The following is a 15,001-nucleotide window of genomic DNA, read 5'->3' as shown; positions in this document are numbered from 1 at the left end:
ATGTGTTATAATTCAATGGGTTTTTAACCTTCGCCCCGTTTTGGTAATTGGCAAACGGCATCATTTGGCTTTTATTAAAGTGGAAGGCAATGCATTTTCTTTGTTTGCCTGGACAGAGTCTGGCAGGGAGACCTGTGGGGCGGCTGACACCCAGGGACACGGTCCCAATTCCAAGCTGGCAAGGTGACGAGGCTTTGAGAGCTTTATCAGTTCAATATGGACCCCCCTGGCAGGAACAGCTCACACCACGGGGCACAGAGCCTGTCCCCAAGGAGAATTTACCCTGCCAGAGATGGGGACAGTGAGGGGGATGCACTGGCTCCTGCCTCTCCTTTCCCTGGGGCTTACCTTGGGTTGGAGCAAGGGTTTTCTGTAAATCTCTGGATTTAGCTTCATTTTGACCTTTTTGGTTTGGAATAGGGGTTTGCTGGGATCGCTGTCAAACCCAGCAGTACTGAGGTGACACTGCTGAAGGGATGCCATTCGTGTTGTCACTCCCATGGATCAGATTTGAAGGCAAACACCTTTTTAAGGAAGGACTTGATCCTCCCAGTCAGCACAGGTTCACCAGTGCCCATCCAGCCCCATAGATTTGGGAAGATAATCAAGATTTTATGTTAATACAAGGAGGCAGTGTACTTTAGCTGAAGACTGGAGCTAGAGGAAAAGTCATTGTCACCTTTTAAAGGTTTTTTTTTTTATTATTTTTTTTTAATTTCTACGATAAGAAATATGGCTAGCAACCTCTGCATATATGTTTGGATTAGAGAGAGAGAGAGAACCTGTTCTTGCCTTTAGAGTAACCTCTAGAGAGGATAACACAAACCCATCGCAAGGATAAATATGTTAGAAAACCCTCAGAAGGCTCAAGGTGTGTGAGTTGTGTGGATGGTGGCATAGGACAAAACCAGATCTGCAGCCCAAGCTGGCCCAGACTGTGGAAAAGGGAGATTTTTGCTGTGTCTGAGGGATAATTTTGTGGCCCTTCTCCTAAAAAGTGCCCACCATGAGCTTTTAGGCTCACCTGAGCTTAGATACATGTCAGAACCATCACAAAGGAAACAAATAATTAAGGCACCATGTTAAGATGAGTTCTTGGAAAAGCGCTTGACCTTGGGGTTAGGAAAAGAAAGTTTGGCTGCTGTAAGCTTTTTGAAAGAGGAAGTCCTGGATTGTTTTTATGTGAGGAAGGAAGAGCTCTACTTAATTGTTATAATTTTCTATAAACATGTTAAAATACAAATGTTTCTAGGATTGTGTCACTAGGGCCCCAATTTAGCAAAGCCCTGAGCTATTTGCTTACATCCCCCTGTAGTCAAATCTATCAGTGGGACTTAACTGTGCTTTTGAAGTTAAGCACATATTTAAGTGCCTTGCTGAACTGGGGCCAATATTGGCACAGAGAATTACAGATTTAGAGCCTAATGACTGAGCTCATTTAGATTTGGGATGGGCAGAATGGATTTGAATAAAGCAAGAACTGGCTCATTCAGCCTACATGTGAAGCTAACTCAGTCCAGGGCTTTTTACATCATTGAAACAGTCTGCCTTGATCTGTTTTGAACATGCAATGGAATGAGTGCAAGAAATGCACTGCTCCTTGCACTCACCTTGGTGTGAAGATGTTGTTTTAGGAAATTGTACACTGCCTGGGCAAGAAAAGGAACAAGTGAATCCTGAGGTGGACCTAGTAAAATAAACCCTTGTCAGGGAATGTCCCAGGCACCGACACTTGTTCAAGCAAATCATTACAGTGGTCCTTGGGTCCTTTGTGCACCTTTGCTCCGGACTACTTCTTACCTTGGTAAGGATTTTTGGGAGCTGGGATAGACCAGGGATGGTTTGAAATAGGCAGTTTTGATGAAGGCACACGATTTTGACTGCAAGAAAACAGGATAAACTGTCCTGTGCTAGGAGTCAACATGAGTTAAAGCCGAAGTGATTTCATTCTCAGATGCTCTTATATTGTTTCTTTCTTGAGGAATGCACATTTTCTGGAACATGTGATGATTGACCACTGCTAAATGGCAGTACCCATGCAAGAGCTTCTGTAATCCACAAATGGATGTGATGGGTTCTTTGTCTAAACTTCCTACTTGGAGATATTAATTTCTCCTTCCTAATTCTGCTTTTGCAGAGCTCAATTCAGGATCGTGACTTCAAAATTCATGGGGATTTATGGCTGACAGTAGCTGATACCAAATTGGAACCAGTAGCTAGAGAACCAGAAATATTTAAATTAGAAACATTTGGTGGCAGTGGTTGTTTTTTTACAAAAAGTGAATGGTTGTATTGTTTGTCACTGAAGTCATTCATATAGAGTTACAGACAGAGAGAGCTGCCCAGATGATCTGCTAACCAAGGCATAATCTGGAGCCTGGAGGGGGTGGCTAAAAATGTTCCCTGGCCATTTCAGAAGACCACAAGGGGACTTGTAAACAGAAAGAAGAACATCACAATAAGTGTTTCTTAATGCCTTTGTCTGTGGCATTTCAGTTCTGTAGGACTTCTAAGCCCAGGCTTGCTCATCTGGTGTCCTGATATGAACTCCAGAAACCAGATTCTTTTTCTCCTTTACATTGATGGAAATGAAAAGCGATGCCACTGACTGCAGTGACGTTGCTTCAGATTTCCCTCTGTGCAAATTACAAGGGTTTTCTTGGGCTCATCCTTCCCTCTGAAGCCATTCAAGGCCGAATTCAGTGCAACACTAATTCACATAAGTATTAGATTAAAGAAGTCTGCTATTATTTTATTTTTCCAGCTTTGATGGAGGAAGGTTTTCAGATTCTGAGGCAGTTTTGCAACGGGCAGTTGAGGTTTGCAGTATGTGTTTCTGAGAGTGACTTAGCAATAGTGCTCTTATTTTTCTTCCCAGTGAGTCAAACTCCTCAGCACTGCAGCCCTGGCACAGGGGACACTCGTGCTGCAGCCTCACCATCTGAGAAATGGAGGGGAGCAAAGTGAGAGCTGGCCCTCGTGGGCCAGTGTAACTGGGACAAGTAATGGGAGGGTTCCCCAAAGCATCATTCACCATTTACACTCTCACTCAACATCCAGCTCCAGCTATTCCTGCTGCTGGCAGCTGAGGATTTACCAAACAGCAGTACCATGAGGTTGGTCGGGTCAGGAGGAGGTTGGTCAGGTTCTGCTCTGCTCAGGGCCCTGCAGGGTGTGAGGCTCCTGGTGTGTAAAGGTGTGTGTAAAGCCTGTGTTTCACACCCCTGGGTGATTTGTGTTGGGTATTTGCAAGGCAATAGCACCTGGCTGTTCTCCTCAGCTCCATTCTCCTCAGTGATGGCCACCTGGGCACAAGGATGTGCTGCTCACTTGTTCTGCTGCTTCGAGATGCAGTGACTGGAAAACGTGTGAAATCCCTTCCTAGTGGCTGGGGATCCTCCCAAAAGCAGGATCACCCTGGACAGGCCAGCTCTGGCAGAGGATCATCCATTCTGCAGAAGTGATGAGCATCACAGCTGTGCTGATAGCCAGGGGTTTGTCACATACCAGGGCATGGAGTTGGCCAACACAGAGGTGGAATTCTCCTTCCTCAGCTCTGTCAGCAGCTTTGTGCACCATGAGGAAATAAAATATTTCTGAATGTAGAAATTGTTTATGGCTCATCACACTCCAGGGAAGGGCCAACACTGAACAAGCAACCTTAAATTACAAGCAGTGGGCACTTCCCATATAGCACTAGTCTGGGACAGAGAAATGAGTTGTGCAGGTACATAAATGCTGTCATTTAATCTGATCTAGAGCTCAGTAGAGACATGTGCAGATGTGCTTCTCTGTCAGTAACATGGGGATAACAATACCAGCCCAGGTGTCTCGCAGGGGTGTCACGAAAATTAATTAGATAATGTCTGCAGGGTGCTTTGAACACAGCAAAACACCACGTACGTGCTAAGTCAGGGCTTACTAAGCTGAACAGGGCTTTGGTGGCTGTTAACTCTTTTTTTCTAGGAGACAGAAATAACTGCTTGTAATCTATTTCAAAATATATGTGTTGATACATTGCTTTCCTTTCTTTCTATAATTTTCTTTTTCAGGTTCTTCCCTACCCAAGCAGATGGTGAAATAAGTCAACATTTTCCCTCTTCAGAACTAATTTAACTGTACTGAAATTAAATTAATTTTCAGTTTCAGCAGAGATATGTCACCTTGTAGGGATCCTTATCCCAGAAATTTCATCTCTAATCCAGAAACTCTTTGCACATAGAATCATGGAATGGCTTGTGTTTAAGGGACCTTTAAAGGTCATATGCAGTAAACAAGGACATCTTTAACTAGAACTGGTTGCTCAGAGCCCTGTCCAACCTGGCCATGAATTTTCCCAGAGATGGAGCATCCACAGCTTCTCTGGGCAACCTGTGTCAGTGTTTTGCCAGCCTCATTGCAATAATATTCCCTCTCTCTAGTCTAAACCTCCCCTCATGCTTTAAGGCCCTCAACATTTTCATTGCTGTTCTGTTGAGGGATTACCCCATACTCACATTTGAACGTGTGCTGTAATGTTTGTCATCAGAGATAGTGAAAGATTTTGTGCCAATCAGACATCTCTGTGCATATAAAAAATTAACAAAAATCTCTTTTTGCAAGTTGTGCTAAATGTTACCATAATTTTCCAGAGGGAGAACAGACAGTTTCCATGAGAGAAAGATTTTATGGATGGCAGGACAGCAACTGGAGAGATCTGAAACGACAGCATGCTGCTGAGCATGATAAGAGCTTATCAACACAGCTACACAGCTGATGTTTGGTGTTCCTTGTGAAGTGGAATAAAATGAATGTGATGATTTCAGCTGAGCTTCTCAAAGATAACAGTGTCTATCATGGGAACCCCGCCTCACGTTTGCACACTTATCACTGCCAATATCAGCACTCCTGAATTCAGCAGATTTAAATTTGGATGGGGCATGAGGACTGCTCTTGGAGGGAGAGTGATTTTACAGGGAGGAGGGAGGGATGGATGGATGGATGGATGGATGGATGGATGGATGGATGGATGGATGGATGGATGGATGGAAGGATGGATGGATGGATGGACAGTAATACAGGAGTGGGGAGGTCATAGTGCACTTCAATATTGCAGAACAGGAGGTATTTCTGCAGAATTGGCAGGCTCTTCTCTTCTGCTGCAAAATCTGTAATTTGCTGTCATTGTCATCACCGTGCCCACTGCCTCTGTCCGTCAGGACACGCACCAAGAGCCTGGGGAGCCCTTCCTGAGCTGGGCTCAGAACTCTCTGGTGGAATGGATCGAAATAACTGCTAACAAATAACACCACCACTCCTTGTCTCCCTCCCAGCTGTGTCCACTACTCCTGTGAAGCCACCGAGTGCCAGAGGCTGGAGATCGAGAACGCGGTGCTGAACTGCACCGGCGGCACCGGCCGGGACAACGGCGCCCAGTGCAACGTCAGCTGCAGGACTGGCTACATCCTGCAGATCCACAGAGATGATGAGCTCGTCAAGAGCCAGGTTTGTCCTGCTGGGGCGATTTTGTTATGGTGCACAAGACCAGGATGAGCAAACAGCTGTGGAGAAATTGAGTAATAATTCAGGCTGGAGCCTAAAATCCCAGCCCAGCCTTGGGACAAGGTCTTATCCAAATGCTTGCCATCAGAACAGGAGCCCTTTGACTCTGTAGGAAGAGTTAATGGCAATGAGCAGAGCTCAGATGTTCCCTGAATTTAGAAATTTTCAAATCAAAAAGTTTGTGTTCAGTCCTTCTTTGATCTCACTGGCTCTACTCAGCCAAACAGTGGGGTTGGTGTTTTGGGAGTAGGATGCTTGTGTTTTTGCACAACCAATTTCTGGGAAAAATACCTAATTTTTAGTCCTTGGATTGAGGTTAACAATGTATTAACTCCTTTGCAGTGTTTCGGCTCCCAACCACACCCTGACATGTACTTCATGTACATGTACTACACGGAGGGCACAGAAGAAACACCCAAACCTTTTTGCTTCCAGACAAATCACCAAAAACCTCCCCAAGCAGAGCAGGAAATGCTCCCCATCCTCTCTAACCTGTACATTAATAATCCAGTCCCACAAAAGCAGCACATCTTCATGCAGTGAGGGGGGAATTGAGGAAAAGTAGCAACTTATTTAAACATCAAAAAAAATGCAGGTGCTCTCTGCTGGGGGAGGTGGATGAGGTGCAAGTGTGGCATGGCCCTGGGAGCAGGATGCTGGGGACAGGGGGGTGCAGGGCTGACACCCCACTTTGTGCCCTCATCTCTAACACTGCCACATCCTCTGAGTGAGACATTTCCTCCATCAGCCCCTTCTCTTCCTGGCTGTGGGGGCAGCACTCACATCTGGGGCAGCACTCACATCTGGGGCAGCACTCACATCTGGGGCAGGGGCTGGGCACTCAGCAGCCTGTCTGTACTTGTGAAATCCTGTGTTCTTCATAAGCTCGCAGAGGGGGGAGACAGAGTGGAGGGGAATGAGTCAGCCCTTTCAACTCAATTACAAAACAAATACAGGACCCTGCGAGCTGGGCCTCTTCCATCCTAATTGGCATCAGCACCAGAACCCCAGCTCCAGCTGAGCATTTTTACAGAACAGAAAACAAGTTCTCAAAACGAGCCTGAATGGCTGAACCAGGAAATTGTTGGAAGGGATCTGTACATGGGGTACATAGAGCACGCAGGGATCCCAAACCAAATAAAACAGCCTGAGCATGCTTCGGCAGCCCTGTGTTATTTAAATGCAAGCATTACCTTTGGGGGAGGCTCTGCCAGCTGGGCATGGTTTTGCTGGGAGAAGTTTGGTTTCAGAGCCTTGATCAGACTCATATGACAGGAGCAGAGGATTTTAGCACCCCTTGCTAACGTGATTCACTGCCTATTACAACACGCTTCCTCTCACCCTGCTCTGCTATTGCACTTTGTTGTCTTTTTCCGCCAATAAAACCCCCTCAGGCCAGTGGCTTTGTTTTGCTCAGTGCTGTACATTCACTGTTCAACTCAGGGAAGGACTGGAGCATCTTAAAGATACCCATGACCAGCTAAGCACATTAAACACATGCTTTTAAAGTTTTATTAGTGTGCTTCAGAGATCCGCTGGAAAGGAGCAGACAGTTTCTTTCACTATCATCTTGTTTTATTTCTTTGTGTCAGGTGCTTCAAACTAGAACTTGTGGAATGTGTAGGCAAGAAATGAATTATCTGAGAAACTCCAGAATCCACAGTCTGGATTTCTCATATCAAAAGGTGTTGTGCTTCTTCCCTATTTGCTTCCACACTCTTGGGTAGGAAGGAGGCTGGGCTGAGGTGAGGTCTCAAAGAGCAGACTGACCATCAGTGGCCCACGACCACTGCATGCTGGTGAAGGTGATTCACAGACCAGTGAAAACACCTTTGTTTAGCATCTGAACCACATTTGTGTTCCCTATTTTATTGAAAGACAAAGAAAATAAAATAAAAATAAGGTCAAAGAGAGAATTAAAAGTGACATTTTCAAAAGCAGCTCGGTGAGGCAGGGGCACAAGTCACCTTTCAAATCAATCTTCTACATCTAAAGGGTCCTTGAAAATCTTCTTAAGAGTTTCTGCACTTTTTAGACTCTGTGTGTTCTGAAGCCACCATTTTAATCAGTTTTAGGGCAAAATGTGCATTCATTCCCTCTCTAAGAAGCCCCCATTCCCAAATCCTGTTAAAACCCTATAAAAATCACCAAAACCTAAAGCTCATCAGCACTCTTGTGCAGCAGAAACTGTTTGCTGCTTGAAAAGAAAAAGAAAGCTGAGCTGTTTACAGACTCCTGGGCTCACTCTCATCCTCATTTAGGGACTTCAACAACAACAAAGGGGTTTGCATAGTGATGGAGCAAAATCCTTCGTGTATCTTTCTCACAAAGAAGATCTTGGGGATGTTTTCACTCTCCCTCCCTGATTTCTTCCCACCCCCTCTGACAACTCCATCACTCTTTCTTGTCTTCTTCCTCTTCCCCCCCTTTGTCTTTCACTGCTTTCCTCCCCCTTGTCCTTCACTGAAAGCCCCGCTCATTCAGTTGCTTGTTGTCATCTCTCCTTGAAGCTACCACCACTGCTGCTCTGGTCAAGAGGTGTTATTTAAAACCCAGCAGCTCCCTAATGTTGTGCAAAGGCATCATCAATCATGCCAGGAAAAGAAAGCGCTGCTCATGTGGGTTCAATTAGAGGCACAGTAGTGGGCAGAAGTGGAAGAATACTTAGAGGGGAGGGCACAGCTGTTCATTTTTAAGGAGAGGAAACTTCACACGTGAAGCATCGCTTGAAGAAGGAGCTGGCTGGGATCTTGGGCAGCAGGAAGGAGACATGAATTCTCCCAGGCTGTTAAAAGTCCTGAGGAACAAATCTTTCTGGCACCAGATTTGTTTTAAGTTTGCATCCTCTTCACTGTACTGCACACTGTATCTTTGGAGACTCCATTTCTTTCCGCCCTCTTTCCTCCTTGCCCACCCTCCCTCCTTGCTTATGCCTCTTTTGGAAGGCAGGACGTGAAGGGAAGCAGTTGCTGTGATGCCAGTCAAAGCAGCACAAAGTGCCCAAAGTGACAGCTAATAAAGCAGATGAGAAAGCCAAGTGCTTCGTGTGGGCTGCTGTGAGCTGGGTGACCTTGTCAGATCAGACAGGCGAAACAGGCACGTGCCTGCTCAGCTCCAGGTGGGAGGGCTGAAAAGGCAGAGGCAGATGCTGCCACTAAGACCCAGCACCAGATCCAAGGGCTGAGTCTATCAAAAATACCTGCAGGGTGTGGTGTGGGGCTGGGGAGGGACAGGATCCTGCTCAGCAGCCAGGGGTGCTGTGCCTGGGCACCGCAGGGATCCCACCCTCAGGTGTGACACCAAAAGAGGGGAAAGTCAAAAGTTGGTGGGTGCCATCAGCAATAATTTCTGTGGTAGGTTTGTCCTCCATGCTTCCAGTCAGAGCCACTGGTCTTCATCTCCATTGCAGGAAATGCTCTCTGCTGTGTCCTGCTGCAAAATTACATGTCAAGTGATGACATGATAGACATGCTCTAAAATGTGCCATTATTATGTCTGACCTTGAAAACCTCAGCTTCCATCATGCCAAATGTGGAACAAATTACTGGGAAAAGCTGATTAGCCAGGGTCTTACCCCCATGGACACAGCTTCTCTGCTTGGGAATGGCGTTCCCAGTGTGCCAAGAAGAGGAAAAGCCATAGGGGTCTGAGAGAGCTCTCACAGATTAGGTCAGGGGGTTTGTGGGGAAGGTACCAAGGAGAAAAACCCAGAGATGAGAACGTGGAGACATTAATTAGTAACATTTTAATATCAAGGTCTGGAACAGGGGCACAGACAAAGGACAGTGGGAGTATGACTGTGGAGAGGGATCCCTTCCGAAGAGGGGCGATCCCAGACCCGTGGCATTTCCAGCAGGCTCTGGTGTCCTGCTGCTTTCTGCTAACAAAGGCCACGGGCTGCAGCTGAAATACTCTCACAAGTGGTAGCTTGGGAAAAACATTCCTTTTGTAAGGTGTGTCTGTCCCACACAGATTCTGCTTTTGTTTAAATGTTTGTGTTATATTCTGGTTTCTGAATTTGCACTGTTTCTTTGGTGTTCTGCAGAGGTACATCTGATGTGCAGCCCTGTTAGAGAAACTTCCTGGTGCACCACACTGTGTCTCAGCAGCCACTATCAGCTAGCAGGAACACTCATTTATTCCTAAACTAGATCACAGCAGCACCAATAACTTTATTCCTGGAGCTGAATCTCTTGTCACTGATAGACCTTCAGCACGGATCCAGTATCCAGCATGAAACTATTTGAGACCTTTGTCTTTTCCATAACATTTGGATAGCCCCTGACATCATTAGCTTGAGTTTATTGACATCCATAGCTTGGGTTTATGTTTTAAGTTCCAGCAGCCACGGTGCCGCTGTGTTATTTGATGATAGCAGCTGTTAAAGGGAAATGGAGGCTTTGTTGGATGCTGGAGCAGCTCATCCTGGAGTGCTGATGGTTTGCAAGACATGGGAATATGCTGTATTATCCCTTTTCCTGTGGCCACCACACTGCAACCCCCTGGAATCTTCAGGACATCAACTGCCACAGTTTATATACACTTTTTAATGGTATAGATATTCTGATAAGCAACAAAGGCAGAATTAACAGGCATTGGGGAGTGAAATGATTGGGAATATCACACAATATCACTTCACCTGATGGCTCTGAGTATCCCAGAATGTGCTACTCTGAGTTTGTAGAAAAGGCATTTTTTCCATCAGCAGTGCTCCTTGTTTAAATAAACTCCACAGTCTAGAAAAGGGGTTTTGTGCCCACTTGGGAAGTGTCCAGTTTCTCAGCTCTGGGACTGCTTTTTCCATTCTGAATGCAACCATATATCAAAGGGAGACAGGTCTGAACTTCTGTTGAAACCATTAGGGTGTTTTTGCAAAAAGGGAATCCAGGTCCCTTTGATGTGTGCTAGAAAAATTCCCTTTCCTTTTATAAACCCAGATCAATGGCCGGCGGTGCAAATCTCCTGTGAGCATACCAGCCCTGAATAAAATATTCCCTGGAGGCAGAGGAGTGCTGCTGTATGGCTTGGTCAGATTGCTCGCCAGTATCTTCCCCTTCTCATGTTTGGGTTTCTCACATTTCTTAACCTCTGTCCTTTTCTTTTTTTCTGGTGTGGAGGGAAGAGTTAGATTCTTCACTTCTAGCTTTTAATAATTTTCCATTTTTAATTAGAAAGTGGATATGTTGTTTACTCAGTTCTCTTTGCCAACATCTGTTTCTCCTTCAGTCACCCAGTAAATTCATCTTAGCTTTAGATGGGTGGCTCCTTTACTTCCCCCCATTTTTCTTCTTTGCCCCTAGCTCTCCAGGATTCCAGTGTGCTGTGCAGTTTGGATTATTCCTCAGATCTGCAGAAGTGTGATTTCTGTGTAGCTGTGATGGTAGAGTGACTTTGGGCAAGTCAGATCACAGGCACTGACCCTGTGTACACCCTCTCAAGTTCCTGGTGCCAGTTATGAGCAGGAGTTATTTGTCTCTTGGGTCTGTCTGTGGGATGTTCCTCCTGGACAAGGTCTGTCCCTCAGGACTCATGTCTGTGGTGTCAGGAGAGCAGAGCCCTGGTTCTGTGTGGAGCTTTGGGACGCTCTGCCAGAGCAGCCACAGCAGCAGCTGTCAGTGTCTGCACACAGTGCTGATGTGGCCTGAGGCACCTCCCCTGGGATCCCCATCCAAGGGTGACTGACACCTCTCAGGAGAGCCTCAGATGAGAGTCCCAAATGGCTTCATGTCAGCCTGGCTTTTACTTCAAACCCAAGAATGAGTTTGACGACTCAGAAGCACAGGGGGATCCCCTTGGAGTGGCTGTGTCACCGCAAAAGTGACAAGGATGGGGGACAGCTGTCAGCTCCAAACAGCTCAGGCTTGTGCTCCTTTCTGATGGCAGAGCAGAGCAGCAGGTTCCCTGCTTGTCTCAGGAGGCCAGACAAGAGTTTGGATTATTTGTAGAGCTCCACTCTTTCTATGGAAGTGCTCTGGTGGCAAATCCTTTCTCTGACACTGTTTCTTATGAGCCTTGGTGGGTTTTGTAGCTGCTGTCCAAAGGATGATGGTAGGGACCAGACGTGGCTGTGCTTAACTTGTGAGCCAAAAGAATGGCTGTTAGGCTTGAAGTGGTTTTGATCTCTCCCTTGCTGGCTGTGGTGGCTGTAGCCATGTGTCTTTTTCCAGACGGAGTCCAGCGTCACCATGACTTGCATGGACGGGAAGTGGAACAAGCAGGTGACGTGTGAGCCCGTGGACTGTGGTGTCCCAGACCAGTACCACGTGTACCCAGCCACCTTCAACTGCAGCGAGGGGACCACCTTTGGCAAGAAATGCTCCTTCACTTGCCGACCTCCTGCTCTTCTGAAAGGTATCGGGGGGTGTCTGCAGTGACCTGAGAGACACAGCTAAACAGACTGCTCCTAGGAATACATGTTACTGTTGCTGTTGGTTTAGAAGTATTCATGATATTTTAAGTAGGAAGAATTATGGGACTCTGTGGAAGGTTTATTTATATTAGAAGTTAAGTTCCTTTGCATTTCTCTATTACCTTCCTTTGACCTTTCCTTGATCGCGGCTGGCCAGGCAGTAGTGACAGGGAATATTGTTTCCATACAACCAAAACATGGAAAAGTCATGGGGATAAATCAGATTGAACTCTCTCATCTTCTTTCCCATGCTTTGTCTATTTTCACTGTCTGTCTCCCTTCTATGCCTCCTCCATGTATTTGGAAAGGCAAGAGAAGACTGAAAAGCCCCACATCCCAATGGCACAGACCCCCATCACTGTTTTTTTCTAATCCACCATCTCTCTTCTCCTTTTCCACACTCACTTTGCTGTACTCTGACCTTCCTGTCCTCTTCTTGTTTGGCACTCTTTACATTTTCCTTTTTTCTTTTGTTTTTTTTTTCCCCTAGGAATAACCAAGCTTGTTGCCCTCTGTCCTTTCCTCCTCTATTTTCTTCCCTTCTACTTTTCTGCTAACATCCTCATCCTCTTGTCAGCACCATCAACTCTTCTGCTCACTGGCACATTTCCCTTTCTGATCTGGTCCTCTGGAAGCAAGAGAAGATACTATTGTTAATTTGAAGGAACATGAGACCCAAATTATTTTGTCCATCTTGCAGTGGAGTAAATTTAACTGCTGTTGTCAACTCAGGTACAAGCACCACATAAGCTTTTTCTGTACCTGTGGTATCTCCTTTTCTACTGGGGTTCACTGCAAATCCCAAAAAGGAAGGCATGAGGAGCATTCGTCATTTCAGGAAAAAGCTATGTTGATTTCTTCATATATAAGCAAATTGCTTAATTATTTTTAATTTTGGTGGGAGTTAGCCAAAAAGAGCCAACACACAGTCAAAGTTATGACTACTCAAAGGATAGTTAAGAGAAATCTAAGACTACTTTTTTACAAAAACCTCCTTTTTCCTGTTTATACACTCTTCAACAAAAGGTGTTTTTCCCTTTTAAGTACTTTAAATTTTTTTGAGCAGGCAGTGAAAATAATGATACTCATCATGACCAACAAGAGCTGATGAGTCAGGCAGGGGTAGCTGGAGGGATGACAACCAACCCCAGGTCAGGGGCTGCAGCTCTGGTGTGTAGCATCACTTTTTTGTCCAAAAACACTGAGCTGTGAGGTAAAGGCACCGTTTGGTGTAGAGCCATCACTGATGACTAATAAATGTTGCCACTAAGCTTCTGGAGAACAGCGTTGGAATGACTCATGCCTAATTCAATCACTGACGTCATGACAGCCACTGTTGGTAATGTCTTATCGCTTTGCAGTGGCAAGTATGATATCACCACGGCTGGGCTGGATGCTGCTGCATGAGTCAGAGCAGAGGAACATGCTGGTGCTCCAGAAAAGAGCTCCCTTCTGCACAAAATACCTCTGCAATCATCTGCAGTTGGGGAGGGGAGAGAGAAATCCGGGGCTGATTTAATGCAGCTTCTCTTATCTCTGAGGGCAGGGCAGGAGGGCTCCTCCACATACCTTCCTGAGCCCTCCAGAGCCTTTTGTTTTCTTCTTCTTTGAATTCCAGCCTCATGCCCCGGCTCTCTTCCTCCCCTCGCACAGAGATGGCATTGCTCCGGGGTTAGCAGTTTGTCAGTATTATTTCGGATAACTCCGAAGTTGGCTCACTGTTGAAAATATGCCTTGTGGGTTGAGAAGAGTTCCTGCAGCAATGCTCAGGGATTTCAATGGAATATTAGGGATTTTTGAAGGGTTAGTGGCTCATAGCTGTGCTTTGTTTCTTAGGAAAAGCTTATTCCTTTTCAACATATGGTATAAAATAACAAAGAATGTAAAATACACTGAGACTGGGCTACTTTTAGCTTAACCTTCTGAAGTCAAGTAGGTCATAGCAGAGGCAAATAGATCTATTGTACCTTTTACCTTTGAGGTGTTGGCCAAGAAAGCTTCCTGAGGAAAATGAGTCTCTAATGAGTATTATGAATCATATTTATCACAGTAGTCCCCAAGGACTGAGAGTCCCCAGCTGAGAATGGCTCCTCATTGTGTTGGAGTAGTGACTCTAATACTAACAGATGCTGCTCCAAAAGGTTCCAAATTGAAATAAAAGGGACAGATTCAGGGAAAAGATATAACACAGAAGCAGAATGAAGAATGTGATGGCACCAAACCCTCTGTTAAAGCCATGGCTTTGGAGAGGAGGGGGTTGGTGTATGAAACAAGCTTCCTTTCAGAGAGGAACAAAATAAGGAAGAGAAATACAAAAGATGACAAAGCCCGTGTGGCTTCCCCTATGCTATAGCATTTCCTGAAATAAGCACTGCCTGCCTGTCACCTGAAAGCAGAGTCCTTAATGATTTAATGACATCATCTGGAGCAAGAGAACGCATAGGACATGTGAATGTTCAATGCACTTGAACTTGTCAAATCGGCTGAGGGGGCTTTTGATATCTTATGGGTGTAACGACATTTCAAAAGAAAATAGTCCTGCTGAACGTTGTTAACTTTGCTCACTGCTCTTCTCAGGAAACAACAGCAACTTGACCTGCATGGAGGACGGGCTGTGGTCCTTTCCTGAAGCCCTGTGTGAGCTGATGTGTCGAGCACCCTCCATCGTCCCCAACGCGGATCTCCAGACCTCTCGCTGCCGAGAAGACAAGCACAAAGTGGGCTCGTTCTGCAAGTACAAATGCAAACCAGGTTACCACGTCCCTGGATCCTCCAGAAAATCAAGAAAGTACGTTAAAGACTAAAGCTGTGCCTGGTTCAGAAAGCCATGAGTTAAAATGGTTTTGGGAAGGGGTTGTTTATCGCAGACTCTGGGTGCTGTAGGGAATAACATGGAGCAATTCCTTCATGCAGATAGCTTTGCAGTGCCAGTTTAGGCACCCAGCTCACTTAGGCTTCTTTGAAAATCCTGACCAGTGCTCAAAAACCAGATTTTACCTTAGAAATACCCCTTTGATATGCAGCCTGGGGAGTCCCCTTTGAAACCCTGCA

General features: G+C 45.7%; 1 protein-coding gene across 1 annotated transcript in view; it reads left to right on the top strand.

Annotated features, from left to right (window-relative positions):
- The window catches only part of PAPPA (pappalysin 1), a 178,398-nt gene that overhangs the window by 129,393 nt on the left and 34,004 nt on the right, over window positions 1-15,001 (top strand). Inside the window, exons 14-16 of the mRNA XM_058853889.1 lie at window positions 5,313-5,484; window positions 11,709-11,892; window positions 14,528-14,738. Coding sequence (XP_058709872.1) covers window positions 5,313-5,484; window positions 11,709-11,892; window positions 14,528-14,738 — 567 coding nt within the window. The remainder of the gene's footprint in view (window positions 1-5,312; window positions 5,485-11,708; window positions 11,893-14,527; window positions 14,739-15,001) is intronic.

The sequence above is a fragment of the Poecile atricapillus genome, chromosome 20 (assembly GCF_030490865.1).
Source record: "Poecile atricapillus isolate bPoeAtr1 chromosome 20, bPoeAtr1.hap1, whole genome shotgun sequence".
NCBI classification, from domain to species: Eukaryota; Metazoa; Chordata; class Aves; order Passeriformes; family Paridae; genus Poecile; species Poecile atricapillus.
This window is presented reverse-complemented; position numbering and strand designations above follow the sequence as displayed.